This window comes from Ranitomeya variabilis, chromosome 6 (genome assembly GCF_051348905.1).
Source record: "Ranitomeya variabilis isolate aRanVar5 chromosome 6, aRanVar5.hap1, whole genome shotgun sequence".
Lineage (NCBI taxonomy): Eukaryota > Metazoa > Chordata > Amphibia > Anura > Dendrobatidae > Ranitomeya > Ranitomeya variabilis.
This window is the reverse complement of record NC_135237.1, coordinates 401,064,835-401,087,065: the sequence shown is the minus strand read 5'-3', so window position 1 is coordinate 401,087,065 and position 22,231 is coordinate 401,064,835. Positions and strand designations below refer to the sequence as shown.

Below are 22,231 nucleotides of genomic sequence, written 5' to 3'. Positions count from 1 at the left end.
AAAATCCCATCCCACCTGTTCCAGAAATGCGGTACACAGAACCGGACAAGATTCCTGGATATCACCACTCTGAGCCGAACATTGGGAGGCAGCGTATGTGATTCATTGATTGGTATGCATGCATTTACAGGCTGTGACACCGTCAGTGCATTCGCTGGCCGTGGGAAGATGACGACACTCAAGCAGTTGAAGATGAACAAGACATACCAGGATGCCTTTCAGGAAGTTGGTCGTTCATGGGAAGTGTCTACCGAACTTTTTGAGAAGTTACAGGAAATCACCTGCCACATGTACCTGCCAACTACCCAAACAACTGAGGTAAACAGGCTCCGTTATCAGCTGTTCTGTGCCAGACGTGGAGTGGTAGAGTCAAGTCAACTCCCTCCTTGCCAGGACTGCCTTTTCATGCATGCACTGCGTGCAAACTACCAGGCTGCGATCTGGAGGAGAAGTCTGCAGAGCCAGCCATGGGTTGCAAACCCAACAGACTGCGGTTGGATGATAGATAACGACGGAAAGCTTGTTGTCAAGTGGATGCAAGGGGCACCAGCACCAGAAGCTATTATACAGCTACTGTCCTGCAAGTGTGTGCGGTCATGTGAACTTCCTCAGTGTACTTGCCTCAGCAATGGCCTGAAGTGCACAGACATGTGCAGATTACAGACATGCCAGAACAAGGGTACTGAAGACGAGCCAGTAGAACAACAGTCAGATTCAGAGTCCGATGTTGAAGATATTATGGAGTAACATATATATATATATATATATATATATATATATATATATATATATATATATATATATATATGCACATGACATGTTCAGTGTGTATTTACATAACTTGGATTAAATTTTGTTACAAATACTACATCTAGTCACTCCGGGTGGTACCGATATCGTCATATTTGGTTCTTGGCTCATGCTAAAATTCCTGTGGAACACCTAAAGGGTTAACAGTTTTTAAAAATGAGTTTTGAACAGCTTGAGGGGTGTAGTTTGCAAAATGGGGTAATTTATGGGTGGTTTCTGTTATGTAAGCCCCTTAAAGTGACTTCAGAAGTGACTTGGTCCTTTGAAAAGTGGGTTTTGCTGTAAATGTGAAAAATTGCGCATAAAACTATAAGCCCTATTACGTCGTAAAACAATAAGGTTTCATTTTCAAAATGATGCCAATATGAAGTAAACATGTGGGGAGTGTAAATTAATAACTATTATGGGGGGTATCAGTATTTTTGTAAAAAGCAGAGAATTTCAAAGTTAAAAAATTGCCGATTTTTCCAAAATTTCCGAATATTTAGCATTTTTTTATATAGAAAGGTAAAATATATTGACTCCCATTTAGCACTGACGTGAAGTACAATATGTCACGAGAAAACAATCTCAGAATGGCTTGGATAGGTGAAAGCGTTCCAAAGTTATTAGCCCATGAAGTGGCACAGGTCAGATTGGCTTAGGCACTTGGGTACAAATAGGCCTAGGGCTGAAGGGGTTAATAAGCTACGTATATGTAAGGGCTATCATATCAAAAAATAAACTACAGACATGCATCTACCTAAAAATACCAAAGAAAATTAGTCACTCCGGGTGGTACCGATATCTGGCCCGGCTCATGGACTATTAGGTGCAATGGGCTACTGGTCCACCTTTCGTTAGGGCTCGTTCAGAAGTCAGTTTTTCACCTACTTGTTCGTTATTTCTTATAGATAAAAAAAAATAAATTGTATGTATTATAGCCTCACGTGTCTGTGTATTTTTGCCACCTGAGTGGAGACGAATCCAATTTTGATCAAAGTCAATGAAAGTGCATGGGCTTGTGAAAAGAAAGAAAAAGAAAAGCACTCTGATGCTTGAAAAACCTACATCGTTTTTTTTTTTTTTTTTTCCCAACTAATGGTAAAAACTGACTTTTTTTTTAGTGAAAAAGTCCCTAGAAAAGAAGCAAACACTGATGTGTCAAGGAGTCCTAAGTTTATGTTTTGATAGCGCAGATGTATATAGACCAGTAATGCGCAGGAGTGGATAAATGTATGATGAATGTCTCAACACCATATGTACAGACTAATCTCAATCCAAATGACTGTTTGTACGTTATATGTGTAAAAAAAAACAAAAAACAATAAAACATTTTTTTTTTTTTCAAGTCTTAGAAGTTGTCGGTATTTTGCTCATTGACTTCTTCTGAGATAAAGATCAGCATTTTTCCCAGAACATATTCATCCAGATGATCAAATTACTACAACTTTCCAGAAGTAACAAGGAACAGGAAGCCTTACGCAAGAGGGTCATTACCAGCAAAGAAAACAGAAGACGACACAGACAGCAGCACCTTCACAATAAAGATGCCGTGCCAACACCAGACTCCCGAGCACATGGGCACCTTCAGGGCTGGCATATACACAAGTGTTGGGAATATAATAGCAGAACAGAGTTTTAAACTTCAAGATTGCACAACATTAGCCATTATAATAATCAGGCATAATACACGTAAAGAGTCAGATATTAAGGCCGAGGGTCACACAAGCGTTGATTTTCTCATGCGAGAGAACCGGCTTGATTATGCTAAAGACACTCAGCATTGTGTGATCAGAACCTCTCAGATGAGGGGTGGAGAAGATGTAGAACAAAATGTCTCCATCTTCTCCATTGTCCGAGTCCACGGATGTTGGGCTGCACTCAGATGACATCAGAGCGCAGTCCAATGTTTTACATGCACCCATAGACTTGAATGGAAAAAGTTGCAACATGCTGTGAGTGGCTCCACAAATTGGATAACATTCACTCAGACAGATTTAGTCTGTGGGAAAAAAAAAAAAAGTCAGATCTGCAGTGCCCCATTAGATAACATTGGTCCAAGTGGTTAATGATAAATCATCAGATAGCACTTGTCCGAGTTATACGCTTGTGTGAACGAGCCCTAGAAGGTAATTATTTAAAAAGAAAAAAAAATAATAATAATAATGTGTTCATAATATCCAAACTCCTAGGCTATTTGGATTCAAAGCTGAAAGAACCAGGTCAGAAAGGAATCCACCAGATCCGCACATGGCGAGCTGAGATACAGTACCACAACCAATTTTAATATTTGTTCTGCCAAGATGAGAACACTAAAAAAAAAAAAAAATAGAAGGACCAAATGGATTTCTCTGGCTTTGTTTTTCCTTGGTTTTGCCCATTTCTGCTCACTTCCTACTATGTATATTTGAGGATTTTAAAGGGCTTTCCTGTTATTCCATTGGCTTCCTGTACTTAAATAATAAGAGACCGCTCCAGCACCATCTCCGGGCTTTGTAGGTCTGGCTGCTGAGGTGAGGCCACACTGACATCATGAGACAAAGTGCAACCAAAATGTGGGCTCAGCGATGATACAGATGTAGATGGTGGCAGATCGCCAAGACCAGTGATTGGCTGCAGCGGTCAAATGATGTTCAGATGGCATCACCGCAGCAGCCACAACAAGACCAGAGGCTTTAGCAGGGAGTAACAGGGGGCGAGTACAGTTGTCCATGTTATTCTTAACTATGGGAAGCAAACAGCATTACAAAAAAACAAATTAAACCGGACAACAGGTAATGTTCTAATGCTTGCCATATCCATTCACCTTGCCGCTGTTACATGTGTTTTTGGCCAAGGGCTCCCTCTTGCAGCTACCCATACACATTGGTGACAGCCAAGCATTCATGCTTTTTCCATGAGGCCAGTAGAGAAGCTCTAGCACAGGCATTACAATTCAAGCTGCCCAACCCTAAACTCCCCTAGTATCATCTGTCAGGGGAGGATCGGTATACCCCATACACATTAGAGGATTCCAGCCACTAGGTGTCTCCCTTCTGTCCACTGCAATTTGTCAACAGATACCGAAACAGATTACGGGACATGGGGGCAGGTATTTACCCCTCAAATCCTCCTCTCATTTGTCTAACTGGCATAACATTGGTGGACTTTCAATTCAGAGCTGGCAAGCAATTGGTCAACGACAGGTTGAACGGCATGTTGTAAAGTGAGGGGGGAGGAAGCTCCAGCGCTTATGGTGCTGGCAGAATTCAGATTAAAACAACTACGTTGAAAAAGTAGAAGGCAAATACCTTACCATGATAACTGGAACAGTTTCAGGATATCGTATGCACAAAGGGCAGTATTATTTGGTAATTGGGTGAGAAAAAGACGACTATACTGTTCAAAGGATCCTGCTTTTTTAAAGAAAGGATCAGCAAAATCTTTACAAAAAAATAAAATACTTGAACAGACCCCCCAGTACAAATCAATGAGGTCCATTAAGAGGAATAAATCTGTATTTGGCAAAGAAGTTGTGGCCGCATTAAAATCCAAATCTATGAACTCTATGAACAGAGGAAAGCCATCATTTTCCTGAGCAGGGAGGGGAGTCTAAAGGTTTATAGCAAAAAAAGTCCCTATTAAACCAGACATTGACATTCTTTACGTTTGATATTGGCATTTTCACTGAAATACCAAAACAATCAATTTGTTTTTCTTGGAAACACTAAAATATGAATCATAAGAGAAAAAAAAAATCAATTGAAACGGAATGGAAGTAAAAAGTACCATAAAGTATGCATCACTTTTCTCCAATGGAAAACTCATTTTTCCTAATGTATATCTCACTAGAAAAATATGGATAGTGCAGCCATCTTGTCCGAGCTGTGGCCCAGAGCAGAGCACAGTTCAGCGCTGCAGCCAGTATTCACAAGGGTGTATTCACATGAAGCAGTTATGATGCGGTTCTGCATTTCAGTTATTACACGGGTGAAACAAAGGTCTTTTTGCATTGCAAAACCAGTAGATGGCAGTAAAAACACACCTCAACTGCTATGTGCGAGTCAGAATGCAACCCAACGACTGCCAAGGATCAGAAACGCAACCCAACGACTGCCAAGGATCAGAAACGTAACCCAACGACTGCCAAGAGTCAGAAACGCAACGACCGCCCAGGATCAGAAACGCAACCCAACGACCGCCAAGAGTCAGAAACGCAACCCAACCTAATGACCAGCAAGAGTCAGAAAAGCAACCCAACCACTGCCAAGAGTCAGAAATGCAACCCAACGACTGCCAAGAGTCAGAAATGCAACCCAACCTAATGACCACCAATAGTCAGAAAAGCAACCCAACCTAATGACCACCAATAGTCAGAAAAGCAACCCAACCTAATGACCACCAAGAGTCAGAAAAGCAACCCAACCTAATGACCACCAAGAGTCAGAAAAGCAACCCAACGACCGCCAAGAGTCAGAAAAGCAACTCGATAACTGCCAAGAGTGTTCTGTAATCCTGTGCAGGGGTCACTGTACAGAGAAGAGGAAGAGGAGTAGGTGGGTATAGAGTGCACAAGAAGTGGCGTGTTCTGTAATCCTGTGCAGGGGTCACTGTACAGAGAAGAGGAAGAGGAGTAGGTGGGTATAGAGTGCACAAGAAGTGGCGTGTTCTGTAATCCTGTGCAGGGGTCACTGTACAGAGAAGAGGAAGAGGAGTAGGTGGGTATAGAGTGCACAAGAAGTGGCGTGTTCTGTAATCCTGTGCAGGGGTCACTGTACAGAGAAGAGGAAGCGGAGTAGGTGGGTATAGAGTGCACAAGAAGTGGCATACAAGGCAGTAGTCTATCATGTATCTCATGCTTGTCCATTATTGACGATTTTAGCCACAAACTTCACAAAACTGTGGTGACTTTCAAGAGACTGTCAGCACAGAATGACTAAATAACCAAGTCTCGCTGCTTAGTGCTTCACGGTGGGGCCAATCATTTATCTCCACCTTCCCACCTATCTCTGCCCACCTCTTTGATTGACAGCTGTGGCGCCATAGAGCCGGAGAAGGGAGGAGATAGACGGAAACCAAGCAGGTAGGAAAGTATGTAAATGGTTGGACCCGCCATGATGCACTGAGTGCCTGTGAAGACAGAGTCCCTTTAACCCATTAGTGACCAACAATGTCTTTTACTGACCTGAGTTAAGTGAATTGCACCCATTGATGGGTGAAAATGTGGCAGCTGTCGCTGTACAATATAGCTGATAACCTTCTGCATCAGCCATGATCAGTGTTGGCACAGACCATGACTGTTTAAAAGCTCTTTGTAGTTTTATCTATTTATGGGGAGACAAAATTCTTTAAAGAATAATATAACCTGCCTTGTTATTCCCCTAAATTACTTACCTCTCACTTCTGTTTTAAAAATAAAATCTCTTTGTCATCCCATTCACAAGGCTACGTATGCAGAATGCATCTTAGGCTGTGTCATTGATTTTTTTTTCACTATGCGTTCCTCTATAGTGGTGACCCAAGACTGAATATCCTACTACTTTTAACCTCATCATGACTTTTGTTCATATAAAGTGGTTAAAAGAAACAGCAAAAAGACTTAACATGTTGATATTGATTTGCATTGTTTATTTTTTTGCAGTGGTTTTCAGGCTGGAACCTCCTGAAAAAGACATCGTGTGCTTATACACAGGCTACGTTCACACAGATTTTTTTTTTTTTACATGAATTTTTAAAGCAGATCAGATTCAAAATCCACATTGAAAAATCGCTTCAAATAGTCTTTGGCTACAAATTTCACATATTTACTGCAGGGCGTAATTACTATGGATCTCCTGCAGAGATTTCTTATGCTGGCACTGTCAAATGCAGCAGATTTTCCACAAGTGAAGGCATTTTGATGCAGATCCGCTTCAAAACACAAATCCAAAAACCCAGAGCCTACTCTACAGCAATGCTCTAATATATTCTAGTCTTGTGATCCAGCCAGCTTCAGAGCAGCTGCATGACAAAGAGCTAGTAAGCGCTGTGCTCCACAACTAGACCAGTTACTGCTGTTAGGCTATGTGCATAAGGAGGTTTCATGATGAGTCTTTTAAAGCTGGTTCACGCAGGGGAAAAAAAAGCCTAAACCACCCCTCCCTGCAGTTATACAGTGGGAAATCAGAATGACATCGGCCGTCACAGTCCATCAGCAGAGCAGAGCGGAAGAGAAGAAGCTGCTCTGCCGATGAGATGTCAGCAGAAGAAGCACAATCAAAAGCAGCAGGATTGGTCTGTGAACACTGAGCCGGAAGAGATCGGAGCCAGGCAGATAGTCAGCAGGCCCATAAGAAAAAAAAATAGTTCTGGATAACCCCTTTAAGATGCATCTTCAGGAGCGCACCGGAACACAGCCCTCAGACAGACATTTCAGATCACTGGCATGGTCGCTCCTTTTCCTACTCAATGTACAAAAAAAAAACCGCAGAAGCATCAAAACTGGTTGTGTCCAGCGATCCGGCCAGCTCCAAAGTGGTCCGGGAAGTCCTCCTTACAAAGGTAACTGGTCACTACGATTTAAAGGTGCAATCAACTGTACACTATACATTGTAAAACGCCTTTAAATAAGTAAATGTAACACTTGCATGGATTTCCAAGCACTTTGCAATTTTACCAATGTCTGAACTGAAGACAACCCTGATGCAATTTATGGTCAATCATTTCTAACAAATCCAAAATACAGTGATCTTTGGCTGTCAGACAAGTGACAAATATTGTGGTCTATGATCACATCCACCTGTGAACAATGGGGCGTTCTTGTATTGGAAGACCTGGCTCATGGGCTGGGCTCGGTCACACATCAGCGAGTCCTAGACAAATGGTGCAAACGTTTCGGAAGCCGCGCAATAACCGAGGTTATAAAGACTAATTAGAGAAAAGAAAATGTTGGCGCTTGAGCAACGAAACGTCACACTCCACAGAAAACAAGCCAAAAAGTGAGGCACCCGCCGCAGGTTTCCACGAGCTCTGGGGAGTCGCCCACCCTGGCCTACAGAGACATTTAGATTACTGACTTTTTTTTTGCAGTGTTCAAGAAGGAAGCTCAAAATCATCAGCAATTAAATATTAAGTTACGTTTTACAAGCACCCAGTTCCCTTTAGTGCCCTATTTTCTGAGAAGAACAAATAATGCTTTTAAAGACATCTTACAGTGCGATAACCAGAAATATGGGAGACATTTCCTACGCGGGAAACTTACAGGAATATTTTTTATCTTTTAACCAGAACTGGAAAAATTTCCCTCAGGTTCATGAATCAGATTCAAAAGCTAGAAGTCAGCAAGGAGCGGATACAGTGACGGATTCCACGGACTAGGAGATGCAATTCATCTTTTGTCAGGATGTGTGAATTAGGCCCTGTTATACGGCACACTCATCTACAGATAGAGCTACCCGTGCATGTATGCTCTATAGGATTTCATATTTGCGGATCTGTATATTAATCCAAAGGGGCAGTCCATGCACTATGTGACTGCAGACCTGCAGACCCTCACAGCGCGCAGTGCTAGCGCCAGGAGGTCATGTGACCACAAGTATCATTTGATTACTTCGGCCACATTCAGATTAGGCTACTTTCACACTAGCGTCGGGCACTGCACGTCGCAATGCGTCGTTGTGGAGAAAAAAACGCATCCTGCAAAGTTGTCTGCAGGATGCGTTTTTCCCCCATAGACTAACATTACCGACGCATTGCACAGCGCTACATGCAACTTTTTTTGTGCGTCAGGACCGCCATTTTCGACCGCGGATGTGCGGCCAAAACTCCGCCCCCTCCTCCCCGGACCTTACAATGAAGCAGCGGAAGCGTCTTAAGACTGCTTCCGCTGCCAACGTCGGGCATTTTCTTTACAGTATGCGTCGGTACGTCGGGCCGACGCAGCGCGACAGCCCCATACCGACGCTAGTGTGAAAGCAGCCTTAGACGACTCCGGCTTTGCTCACGTCACTTATGTTGTGTAAGGCCTTGCACGTCTAACGTAAGCCAAGCGCATATTTATGGTCCACCCTCCCACCACACTGTGCGCTGCCATCATTCACTAGTCACAAAGTTACTGCAGACTTCAATCACAAGCCTGGAAGAGTTGGGTCCTTTTATTAGGGGATATACAGAAATCTGAATGCAGTCTACAGATACAAGGATGCACAGGAAGGGGGCGAAAAAAGAAACTGGAAAATAGCAATGGAACCAGGTAAAACCTGGTACTTCTATATTAACCCCTTTTCTTATTACAAATGAATGTACTCGAGTTGCTTCTTATGGACAGGAGACTTTCATTCACCGTTTTAATGGCACAAGATTCCGGATCAGCCTAATAATTCCCGTTCATATTCTTTACAGCAAAGTATATTAGCAAAAAAAAGGAACCAATTTATGCAGAATGAGCCTATTCCTATAACGAAAAACAATGACCTGTGTTATCCAGCATTTTTAAATATATTTGCATTTTGTGTTAAAGGGAACCTGTCACCAGTTTTGTGATATGATAAATATCACCTTATTCAGCGTCTGCGCTGCATTCCCTACATCCTTATATAACCCCGACTGCCCGAAAAAAAACTTTGTTAATGTCTCCCGCGCTGTATGATACTCTGTTCAGTCCGGTCCGATGAGCATGCTTTCGGGCTTCTACATCACTCCCATCGGCTGTTGCTTGCCGTCCTACTTCATGGGAGACGACTCTTGCACCGTGCAACATCTCGCGCCCACTCAGAAATATTGCGTTTCACTCCTGCGCAGTATGCTTTGGCCAACTGCGGGCAAAGCAGAAGAACAGAAGTGCGCATGAGCTAGCAAATGTAGTTGTGGTACATGAGCCAGAAGTACATGTGTTGGTGCATAACACTTCTGTTCTCTGCTTTGCCCGCAGATGGCCAAAGCATACTGTGCAGGTGCAAAACGCAATATTTCTGAGCGGGCGCGAGATGTTGCACGGTGCAAGAAGCGTCATCCATGAAGTAGGACGGTGAGCAACAGCCGATGGGAGTGATGTAGAAGCCCGAAAACAAGCCCATCGGACCGGACTGAGATTACCATACAGTGCGGGAGACATTAAAAATGTTTTCAGGAGTATACAAGGGGAGTCAGGGGGTTATAGAAGGATTTAGGGAATACAGAATAGACGCTGAATAAGGTGATATTTTTAGCTGCTCTGCCCGAGCCGAGCCGTGGTAGTTGTCTGGGATCTCTGCTGCAAATACTGGAGAAAGCACTTGTTGGATATTAATAATTCTTTTAATATTAATATTTTGCCTAGCGGAATTAGATCACTGTATGATTTTTGGAGGTGCTGTCCATTCTCTTTTTCAGGATATTAATACTTGCATTTGCTCCAGGTGAACATAAGATAATTTGCAGAGATTGTGAGCAGAAAAGTAGTTATATGTAGCTAAAGCGACTCTCCAGCCTGGCACTGAGAAGTCACCATACATCTGTCATGTAGTCGCCCTACCAGGTGCCCTCCCCGCTGCCTCATGTGCCAATTCGTTAATCCTGCATTCAAGAAGGTTGTCACAGTGGAATAAAACTCTGCAAATCCGCAGCAAATTCGCAAGCCTTTTTATACCTGTGTTTTTGCTGCGGATTTCACTGACAATTGACGTCCGTGTGGAAAACGCTGCAGAAAACACAAAGAATTAACATGCTGCAGAAAAAAAAAAAAAAAAAAAAAAAACACGCTGGAAATACTCAAGGAAATTTACTGATCATGTGCACAACACTTCAGGATTGTCATTGAGTAAGCTTGAATACGGACTCCATAGTGTTTTAGCCCATTTCTGAGCGGAAAAACGGGTATCATTTTAATCAGTTTAACACTGCCAACCGGACAATGCCTGTGGTTTACTTAGCAGAACCCTGTTGGCAGGATCACTTTAACTTTAGGCCTTTTAGAGATCATTTCATCTTCAACTTGATTAACTGTTCACAATAACCGTAATTTTGACCAGGGGTGCTGAAACTTTTACATGCCACTGTATTTGTAGATTTAAAGCGCCTCTCACTCCAGCTCTATTATCCACGCCCAGCCTCCTGCTTCACTACTGCCTCCATTGCATGAAGTAAAGAAAAGGCAGCCAGGAGCGGGGAACAGAGCTGGAGTAGAGGTTTGTGAACAAAAATGGTAATTAAACCTACCGGTAATTGTATTTCCAGGAATCCATCCTGACAGCACCATGGAGGACGTCCTTCTTATCCATAGTGGGACAGGAAACCACGAGAGTTTAAAAGGACGCTCCCCCTTCCACCCTTCAGTGATTTTCCAAAGTAACACATCTGGATGGATGCAAAAAGATAATTTTATTCTGAACATAATTTTTATACAAATGTTACTTCACATAAGTATACAACATATTTGTAATAGGGAGGGAACTAACAGTGCTGTCAGGATGGATTCCTGGAAATACAATTACCGGTAGGTTTAATTACCGTTTTCCAGGTCACCACCTGACAGCACCATGGAGAAGTACCAAAGGAGATTTTTTGGTCCTTGGTGTGGGACTACTGCCTGAAGCACTTTCCTGCCATAAGCTAGCTGAGAACAGACTACATCTAGCTTGTAATGTTTAGAAAAGGTACTGAGGCTAGACCAAGATGCAGCTCTGCAGATCTGATCTGCCGAAGCCCCCCCTTTCTCTGCCCATGAAGCTGCCGTAGCCCTGGAAGAATGAGCTTTAAGATTGTCTGGGGAATCCCTACCCTGTGCCTGATAAGCCAGACTAATGGTGGACCTAATCCATCTCGCAATGGTGGACTTTGATGCCTTTTTTCCCTTATTAGGACCCCCATAAAGGACAAAGTTTACTATCCTGTCTCCAGGCCCTAGTAGCCTCTAAGGCTGGGTTCACATTGCGTTCCTGGCGTCCGTTAAACGGACTACGTTACACCGCGGCATAACGCGGTGTAACGTAGTCCGTTAACGCCGCCATTGAATGCAATTTCGGATGCATTGCTAGCGCACGCCCACAATGGGTGTGCGCTAGGGATGTGCCGTCATTGAGTGACGGACCCTGAGACGCGGGCTGCAGCGTTTCCGGGTCCGTCACTGCAAGCGCAGATAGAGCTAGCAGATTCTCTATCTGCGCTAGCGCGGTGTAAACGTCGGCACTTGCGTTACAGCAGCCCGTCAGCGTATGTGCTGAACGGGCTGCTGCTAACGCAGTGTCAACCCAGCCTTAGTACTTAAGTACAGTTTCCCTGACATCCAGGTTATGGAAAAATTTCTCTTTTTTATTTTTGGGACACTGGCAAAATGATGGAAGGGGGAGAAGCCAGCGCTGCTTATGGTCAGAACGCAAAACATAAAGAGCAAATGCACATATTGATTTCTAACTGAGTTTCAAAAATGAGACATTTAGCAAACAATTGATCAATTCTTTGAGCCACCCCGCCACTTCACGGCATTCTCATAATGGGGCAGTCCTACTCTACGTTTTTTATATTCGCTGTGCCATTACGGCCTCTAAAAAGCAAGACCACATTTAATGCAAGCTGTACCTGAAGCATTTCTGAATCACTCCCATGGCACCAGAGAGGACAGCACAGATAAAGGTTGACCAGGTCTGGACACAGACATTTCAGGTACAACCTCCACACTGCCTAACCAGCACCACAGATGAAGGGTGAGACAGGCTTGGACACAGGTGCACAATTAAACAAAGCCTAAGGCTGTGCTGTCCTCTCTGGTGCCATGGGAGTGATTCAGAAATGCTTCAGGTACAGCTTGCATTTAATGTGGTCTTGCTTTTTAGAGGCGGTAATGGCACAGCGAATATAAAAAACGTAGAGTAGGACTGCCCCATTATGAGAATGCCGTGAAGTGGCGGGGTGGCTCAAAGAATTGATCAATTGTTTGCTAAATGTCTCATTTTGAAACTCAGTTAGAAATCAATATGTGCACTTTATGTTTTGCGTTCTGACCACAAGCAGCGCTGGCTTCTCCCCTTTTTTTTTACTTTCAAAATGATGGAAGCACTACTTCCTGATTTATATTAGTAGTCGAGACCACTTTAGGAAGAAAACCTGGATCAAGTCTTAAAACCAGCCTATCGTTGAAAACCTGTAGATAGGGATTTTGGGTGGACAGGGCCTGAAGTTCCCCCAGTCTTTTAGCCGATTTAATGGCCACTAGGAAGACTGTCTTGAGGGAAAGATTAGCAATGTATCTCTTGTTATATCAAATGGATCTTTACACAATTCGTTAACGACCAGGTTAAGATCCCAAGGTGGGACTGATTTCCTAATTAAGGGTCTCAACCTTTGAACCGCTCTGGAAAACAGAGTTACCCAAGGGTGGGAAGCTAGGGTAGAATCATAAAATACACTTGCCACCTGGACTCTCAGAGTACTTGGTTTAAGACCTTTTTTGAATCCCTGCTGCAAAAAAATTCAAGAATCTTAGGAATGTCAGGGTGGTCAACATCGACTGTTGTGTCTCCACAAAAACTGCAGAATTTTTTTCCATATCTTTAGATATATTGCGGAGGTTACCAGCTTCCTACTTGCTTGAAGTATGGAGAGGACTCCTTCTGAGAGCCCTTTCGCTTTTAGGATCTGGCGTTCAGGATCCAAGCTGCTAATTGGAGGCTTCCTGGGTTCTGATGAATTGGACCCTGAAAAAGTAGATCTTCCCTTTCCGGAAGGAGATAGGGTTCCTCTACCGACAACTTCCTCAGTAAAGGGAACCAGCTTCTTTTTGGACCAGGAAGGAACCACCAAAATAACCTGAGCTCTGTCCTCGCATATTTTCCTGAGGATTCTCGGTATTAATGCAAGAGGGGGGAAAGCATATAACAGACCCCTGCTCCATGATTGAGAGAGAGCGTCTACTCCCGCAGGTTTTTCTTGAGGGTTCAGCGAATAAAAGGTTCCGACCTTCGCGTTTCGTCTAGTCGCGAATAAGTCGACTGTCGGCGTTCCCCAGCGTTGACATATTCTGCTGAAAACTTTGCAGTTCAGTTCCCACCCCGTAGCCGATAGTTTTTCTCTGCTCAGAAAATCTGCAACTTGGTTTCTCGAACCTTCCAGATGCACTGCAGAAATTGAGAGCACCGACTTCTCCGCCCATCTGAATATCTGACCTGTCAGATGTTGTAGTTTTGGATGTCTTGGACCACCCTGGTGGCGAAGAAAAGCTACCGTCATCGTGTTGTCCGAGAAAGTCTTTAGATGTTTGTTCCATAGCAGGGCCTGCGCCGAACAGATGACCTTCCAAACTGCATGTAGTTTTCTGTGATTTGAGGAATTCTTGCTGTCTGTTGAATTCCACTGCCTTTGGTAGTATCTTCCAAGGACTTGACCACCCCAACCTAGTTGGCTTGCATCTGTAGTCACCGTGACAGCTGGAGACTGGATCCATGGGACACCCCTTTGTAGGTTTCTTGGAATAGTCCACCAGTGTAGGGACTGCCTGATCAGATGAGACAAGTGGAACTCCTTTCCTTGTCCAGTGAGGTTTGTCTTCTGTCCCAAGAAGCGAGAACTGCTCTCTGTAACCGACGAGAATGAAACTGGCTCCAGCTGACACACGGGATGCAGGCTGTCATCAATCCCATTATCTTCATCGCATCCCTGATAGAGATTCGACTCCTCGAAAATTGGCAAATCCTTATTATTAGGTCGGACCGCTTCTTGTCTGGAAGAAAAGATTTTCTTACATTTGAGTCCAGGATAACACCTAGGAATTTTATCCTTGGTTTGGGTGCGAGGTCTGACTTTGACCAGTTTATCACCCAACCTAGTTTTTGCAGTGTGGAAATCACCAACTGACAGTCGATTTTGAGCTGCCCCACAGAGTCTGCCACTATTAGAAAGTCGTCTAAATAGGGTATTATCGTGATGTCTCGTTTTCTTAGATAAGACACTACTTCTACGACAAGTTTTGTAAAAATTCTGGGCGCTGTCACCAGACCAAATGGGAGGCAACAAAACTGAAAATGAAAGATCCTTCCTTCCATTTCTACCGCAAACCTGAGGTATTTTTGATGATCTGGAAAGATTGGTACGTGATAATACGCACTTTTTAAGTCTAAAGTACACATTACCACATTTTTTCCTAACAGGGGAATTGTGGAACGTATTGACTCCATCTTGAACCTCTTGTACTGCAGCCATTTGTTTAAGGGCTTGAGGTTTATTATAGTTTGGGATTCCCCCGAAGGTTTCTTTATAGAGAAGAGGCCTGAGTAATGACCTCTTTCTATCTGTTGAGGAGGAACAGGAGATATTGCCTCCATTCGCAGAAGATCCTGTATGTCTGACCACATAGGGGAGGTTGAGGAGAGATGGACGTTTGATACAAAATATCTTTCTGGAGGAAGAGAGTCGAACTCTATTCTGTACCCCTGGGATATGACCTGAAGGACCCAAGGACTTTTGGTAATCCTCTCCCAATCTCCCAGGAAGTTCAACAACCGCCCCCCTATCCTGGTGGCATCATTTCCTTCTAAACTCTGATCTAGAGGTCGAGGGACCGGAATCTCTATTTTTGTTTCTATTCTCTACCCCTTTCTGATAGCTCCACCTCCCCCGTTTTCCCTTACCCCTATAGTCTGATCTCTGACTATAATAGGGCCTGCGAAAGGGCTGGTACTTCTTACGTTTTTCCTCTGGAAACCCCTTTTTTCATCTGAAGCTTTCTCAAGAATATCATCAAGTATGGGCCCAAAGACTCTGCCTCCTGAAAAGGGAATAGAGCACAATTTATTTTTTGAATGAACATCCCCTGACCAGTTCTTTAACCACATAGCCCTCCTGGCTGCATTTGATAAAGACTGGCCTCTAGCTGTGAACCTAACCGATTCTGCAGTAGCATCTGCAAGAAATCCGGTTGCTAGTTTCAATAGAGGGATAGCTTTAATAATAGACTCTCTAGGGGTTCTAGCAGACAATTGATCTTTCAAGTCATCTACCCACAAATGCATGGTTCGTGCCACAGATGTCGCCGCAATATTTGTGCGGATTACAGCCGCTGAACTTTCCCAGGCTCTTTTTAAGAGCCCATCCGCTTTATGGTCCATTGGCTCCTTTAAGTTAGAGGAGTCCTCGAATGGAATGGCGGTTCTTTTAGACACTTTTGCCAGCGGAATGTCAATCTTAGGAATATCTTCCCACTCCTTGACCTCTTCATGATCAAAACGTATGCGAAGTCTGAAGTCTCTAGGAATTGATATCCTCCTTTCTGCTTCTTCCCATTCTTCTAAGATCATAGAACGAATATGGGCATTTACAGGGAATACTTTCGAAGTCTGAGAACGTTGCCCCCCAAACATTTCGTCTTGAATTGACTGAGTAGTTGAGGGCTCCTCAATTTGCATAGTCCGCCTAACTGCCTCCAAAAGCTCATCTATATCATTAGATGAGAACAAATATTTCTTCCCTCTTTCAGGAGGCTCTCTGATCAACTCCTCATCTTCTAGATCTGAATCAAAAGAGCTGTCCTCGGATGACCGATCTGATTCCCTCTGTCTTTTCCTAGATCTCTGGATCCTGAGGGTCAGACTGGATGGGCTGGGGAAAGGTCAAGCCAGATATCGAGGCCTGCACCTCTTCTCTGACAATGGCTCTCATGTTTGACATCAGGGAAGCTTGCTCTTCTCCCACAATATGGCTGGTGCAAGATTCGCAAAGCGATTTCTGCCAGGAGACTGAGCTTTACGGCACAGATGGGGCACTTCTTACACTTGCCGGGTTTCTTAGCCACGGACGGGGCCTAAAACAGATAATATAAACACCTGATGGGCCCGTACAATTATTGAATTTATAGGGAGCAGTCCCCCAGTCGGGGACTCACATGTGCCTGGCCCTCCTGCAGTGTTTCAGATCTCATGTCCTCCATGCTGCTGCCTGGCACCCACTGAACACATACACTGCTCTGCAGAATCAGATAGCGTGGGACACAGCGGTGTCACACATACCTTTTATATCGCCATCGCCTGCCCCGGAGCCTCCTTACGTCGCGGAGAGTAGGAGGTTAGAGGATGCTGCCCCATGCTGCCGGCCGCGACCCGGAAGTGACGCACGCGGCAGCCGTGAACCGGAAGTGACTATCAAGGAAGCCAATGTGGTCCGCACTCCTGGCCACAGCACGGCTCCCGATCTCACCATGGCCTGCACTCACCCCGGGATCCGCTTGTGGAGGAAGCACCCAGCAGAGGCGTCCGGACGCAGGTACATCAGGGCTACATCCAGGGTCGAGAGCCCCCCAGGGGGAAGCGACCCCTCACCAGGAGCAGCGCTACACCGATGCTGCTGAGGGACCCCATTACTCGGGTTTAAGCCAAGCAGGGTCTTGTAGTGGGAAGGAGAAGGCCGAGCCTCCCCGATCCTCACCACCTGCACGGGACAGACGGAGCTCTCGTCGTTCCCATCCACAGTGGGACAGGAAAAACACTGAAGGGTGGAAGGGGGAGGGTCCTTTGAAACTCTCGTGGTTTCCTGTCCCACTATGGATAAAAAGGACGACCTCCATGGTGCTGTCAGGTGGTGACCTGGAAAACAAAGCTGAATCACCTCAATATTTGGTGGGCCCGCCCATTGCCTTCAAAACAGCATCAGTTCTAGGTATACTTGCAGTTTTTTGAGGAACTCAGCAGGGGAATTGTTCTAAACATCTCTGAGAACTAGCCACAGATCTTCTGTGGAAGTCACTTGTGCATGTAATCTCACACAGATTCCATGTTTAGATCAGGGCTCTGTAAGGCCATTTCATCACTTCCAGGACTCCTTGCTCTTATTTACGCTGCAGATAGTTCTTAATGACATTAGCGGTAAGTTTGGTGTCGTTGTCCTGCTGCAGAATAAATTTGGAGTTAATCAGACGTCTCCTTGATGGGTAAGTATCTGCCTGTATTTCTCAGCACTTAGGACACCATTAATCCTGACCAAATTCCCAACTCCATTTGAAATGTGTCCCAAAACTTGCAAGGAACCTCTGCTATGCTTCACAGTTGCCAGCAGACACTCATTGTGCCGCTATCCATCTCTTTGCTGACATTCTGTTAAAGCCAAGCATCTGCTGCCATTTTTGTGCACCACAGTTCCTATGTTTTCATGCACACACGAGCCACGTGGTCTTTTTCCCCATAGCAGGTGTGGTTTTTGGCCACAATTTTTCCATGAATACCACTTCTGGCCACAGTAGACAGGTGCACCTTGGTCCAAGGTGGCCGCTGCCAATTCTGAGGGGAGGACACTGCGGGAAATCTACACATTTTGAAAAGTGATGGCAGCACAAAGTTTTCTTTGATGACCACTGCATCTATAGTCCTCAATGTTGCCCATTTCTTGGTATCCTGAGAAATACTGACACTGTCAGAAAGGTATCCATCATGCAATCTCATCAGTGAGGCGAATGACTTATTTATTCTGCACCAGGACAACAACCCCAAACATACAGCCAATGTTAATACGAACTATCTTCAGCGTAAAGAGTCCTGGAAGAGATAATCTGGCCACAGAGAGCCCTGACCTCCTCACGGAGTCTGCCCGGGATTACATGGAGACACAAGGATTTGCACAAGTCTAAATACACAGCTCTGTGGTTAGTGCTCCAAGATGTTTAGCTCACCCTCCCTGCGACTTCCTTTGTGTGCAAGTGTTTCTAGAAGAACTGATGATGGCAAATATTGATGTGATTTACATTTCTTTTGTGCATTAATCTTCTATTTCGCTCATTGATAAAAAACACTATTAACCCTTCTATTTTTTTAAAGTATTTTCACAGCAGATTAACGCTGTGTATGGCCACACGCACTACATGTGAGCACTGTGTATGGCGGCACGCACTACATGTGAGCGCTGTGTATGGCGGCACGCACTACATGTGAGCACTGTGTATGGCCGCACGCACTACATGTGAGCACTGTGTATGGCCGCACGCACTACATGTGAGCTGTGTATGGCCGCACGCACTACATGTGAGCACTGTATGGCCGCACGCACTACATGTGAGCACTGTATGGCCGCACGCACTACATGTGAGCACTGTATGGCCGCACGCACTACATGTGAGCACTGTATGGCCGCACGCACTACATGTGAGCACTATATGGCCGCACACACTACATGGCCGCACGCACTATATGGCCGCACGCACTACATGTGAGCACTGTATGGCCGCACGCACTACATGTGAGCACTGTATGGCCGCACGCACTACATGTGAGCACTGTATGGCCGCACGCACTACATGTGAGCACTGTATGGCAGCACGCACTACATGTGAGCACTGTATGGCCGCACGCACTACATGTGAGCACTGTATGGCCGCACACACTACATGTGAGCACTATATGGCCGCACGCACTACATGTGAGCACTGTATGGCCGCACGCACTACATGTGAGCACTATATGGCCGCACACACTACATGTGAGCACTATATGGCCGCACGCACTACATGTGAGCACTATATGGCCGCACACACTACATGTGAGCACTGTATGGCCGCACGCACTACATGTGAGCACTGTATGGCCGCACGCACTACATGTGAGCACTATATGGCCGCACACACTACATGGCCGCACGCACTATATGGCCGCACGCACTACATGTGAGCACTGTATGGCCGCACGCACTACATGTGAGCACTGTATGGCCGCACACACTACATGTGAGCACTATATGGCCGCACGCACTACATGTGAGCACTGTATGGCCGCACGCACTACATGTGAGCACTATATGGCCGCACACACTACATGTGAGCACTGTATGGCCGCACGCACTACATGTGAGCACTATATGGCCGCACACACTACATGGCCGCACGCACTATATGGCCGCACACACTACATGTGAGCACTATATGGCCGCACGCACTACATGTGAGCACTGTATGGCCGCACGCACTACATGTGAGCACTATATGGCCGCACACACTACATGGCCGCACGCACTATATGGCCGCACACACTACATGTGAGCACTATATGGCCGCACGCACTACATGTGAGCACTGTATGGCCGCACGCACTACATGTGAGCACTGTATGGCCGCACGCACTACATGTGAGCACTGTATGGCCGCACGCACTACATGTGAGCACTATATGGCCGCACGCACTACATGTGAGCACTGTATGGCCGCACGCACTACATGTGAGCACTGTATGGCCGCACACACTACATGTGAGCACTGTATGGCCGCACGCACTACATGTGAGCACTATATGGCCGCACGCACTACATGTGAGCACTGTATGGCCGCACGCACTACATGTGAGCACTGTATGGCCGCACGCACTACATGTGAGCACTGTATGGCCGCACACACTACATGTGAGCACTGTATGGCCGCACACACTACATGTGAGCACTGTATGGCCGCACGCACTACATGTGAGCACTGTATGGCCGCACGCACTACATGTGAGCACTGTATGGCCGCACACACTACATGTGAGCACTGTATGGCCGCACGCACTACATGTGAGCACTGTATGGCCGCACGCACTACATGTGAGCACTGTATGGCCGCACGCACTACATGTGAGCACTGTATGGCCGCACGCACTACATGTGAGCACTATATGGCCGCACACACTACATGGCCGCACGCACTATATGGCCGCACACACTACATGTGAGCACTATATGGCTGCACGCACTACATGTGAGCACTGTATGGCCGCACGCACTACATGTGAGCACTATATGGCCGCACACACTACATGGCCGCACGCACTATATGGCCGCACACACTACATGTGAGCACTATATGGCCGCACGCACTACATGTGAGCACTATATGGCCGCACGCACTACATGTGAGCACTGTATGGCCGCACGCACTACATGTGAGCACTGTATGGCCGCACGCACTACATGTGAGCACTGTATGGCCGCACGCACTACATGTGAGCACTGTATGGCCGCACGCACTACATGTGAGCACTGTATGGCCGCACACACTACATGTGAGCACTGTATGGCCGCACACACTACATGTGAGCACTGTATGGCCGCACGCACTACATGTGAGCACTGTATGGCCGCACACACTACATGTGAGCACTGTATGGCCGCACGCACTACATGTGAGCACTGTATGGCCGCACACACTACATGTGAGCACTATATGGCCGCACGCACTACATGTGAGCACTGTATGGCCGCACGCACTACATGGCCGCACGCACTATATGGCCGCACGCACTACATGTGAGCACTGTATGGCCGCACGCACTACATGTGAGCACTGTATGGCCGCACGCACTACATGTGAGCACTGTATGGCCGCACACACTACATGGCCGCACGCACTATATGGCCGCACGCACTACATGTGAGCACTGTATGGCCGCACGCACTATATGGCCGCACGCACTATATGGCCGCACGCACTATATGGCCGCACGCACTACATGTGAGCACTATATGGCCGCACGCACTACATGTGAGCACTGTATGGCCGCACGCACTACATGTGAGCACTGTATGGCCGCACGCACTACATGTGAGCACTGTATGGCCGCACGCACTACATGTGAGCACTGTATGGCCGCACGCACTACATGTGAGCACTGTATGGCCGCACGCACTACATGTGAGCACTGTATGGCCGCACGCACTACATGTGAGCACTGTATGGCCGCACGCACTACATGTGAGCACTGTATGGCCGCACACACTACATGGCCGCACGCACTATATGGCCGCACGCACTACATGTGAGCACTGTATGGCCGCACACACTACATGGCCGCACGCACTATATGGCCGCACGCACTACATGTGAGCACTGTATGGCCGCACGCACTATATGGCCGCACGCACTATATGGCCGCACGCACTATATGGCCGCACGCACTATATGGCCGCACGCACTATATGGCCGCGCACGCTTTGGAGACAGAGGGTAATTCCGGGTGATGGCCACTGTCGCCCGGTGACAGCACTACTCACTCCATACAGCGGGCTCCAACGGTTCTCCTCGTCAATGCTCTTGAACTCGTTCTCCATGTCTCCCGCTGTCGGAGGCGCCGCGCTCACAGCTCCCCGCGCTGCCGCATTGCTCCCCACACGGCCCCGGGTCACAGAGGCGATATTTACGGGAACAGAAGAGGAAACAAGCAACAACCCGACCTGCGACACCAACCGCGGCACCGGCCTCCAAGGCCACGCCTTCTTCCGGTTAGCTCCACGCCCCATTCCAAGCATCACACCGAAGCTGGCAACCGGCTGCTCTGCCCTGCACCAATGAGCAGCGCGCTGTGACATTAGGGGCGGTTCCTGCTGATGCCCCGCCCAGTTGGAGACCCCTTGGAGTACGGGGTGAAGTATGAGCTAGATCTGGCTGCAGGTAGAGAGCGGCCATTGCTGCCGGCTCCCTGCGCGCTCCTGGCGGATGCTGGGGCCGTTAGGGGGCGCAGTGTTGTGGCACTATTGCTGAGAAATGTCCCGGATTAGCGATGAGTCCCGA

At 46.4% G+C, this 22,231-nt stretch overlaps 1 protein-coding gene across 4 annotated transcripts in view; it reads right to left on the bottom strand.

Moving 5' to 3' along the window:
* PTPN2 (protein tyrosine phosphatase non-receptor type 2) overlaps positions 1–21,996 on the bottom strand; it is an 80,595-nt gene extending 58,599 nt beyond the window's left edge. Inside the window, exon 1 of one of the 4 annotated variants that reach the window (XM_077270162.1) lies at positions 21,895–21,996. In XM_077270162.1, the coding sequence (XP_077126277.1) occupies positions 21,895–21,969 (75 nt within the window). In that variant the 5' untranslated portion in view covers positions 21,970–21,996. Of the gene's footprint in view, positions 1–21,714 lie in introns of all 4 variants that reach the window. The other 3 variants (XM_077270161.1, XM_077270163.1, XM_077270164.1) reach the window with 3 other exon arrangements.
* Between the last annotated feature and the right edge of the window lie 235 nt (positions 21,997–22,231).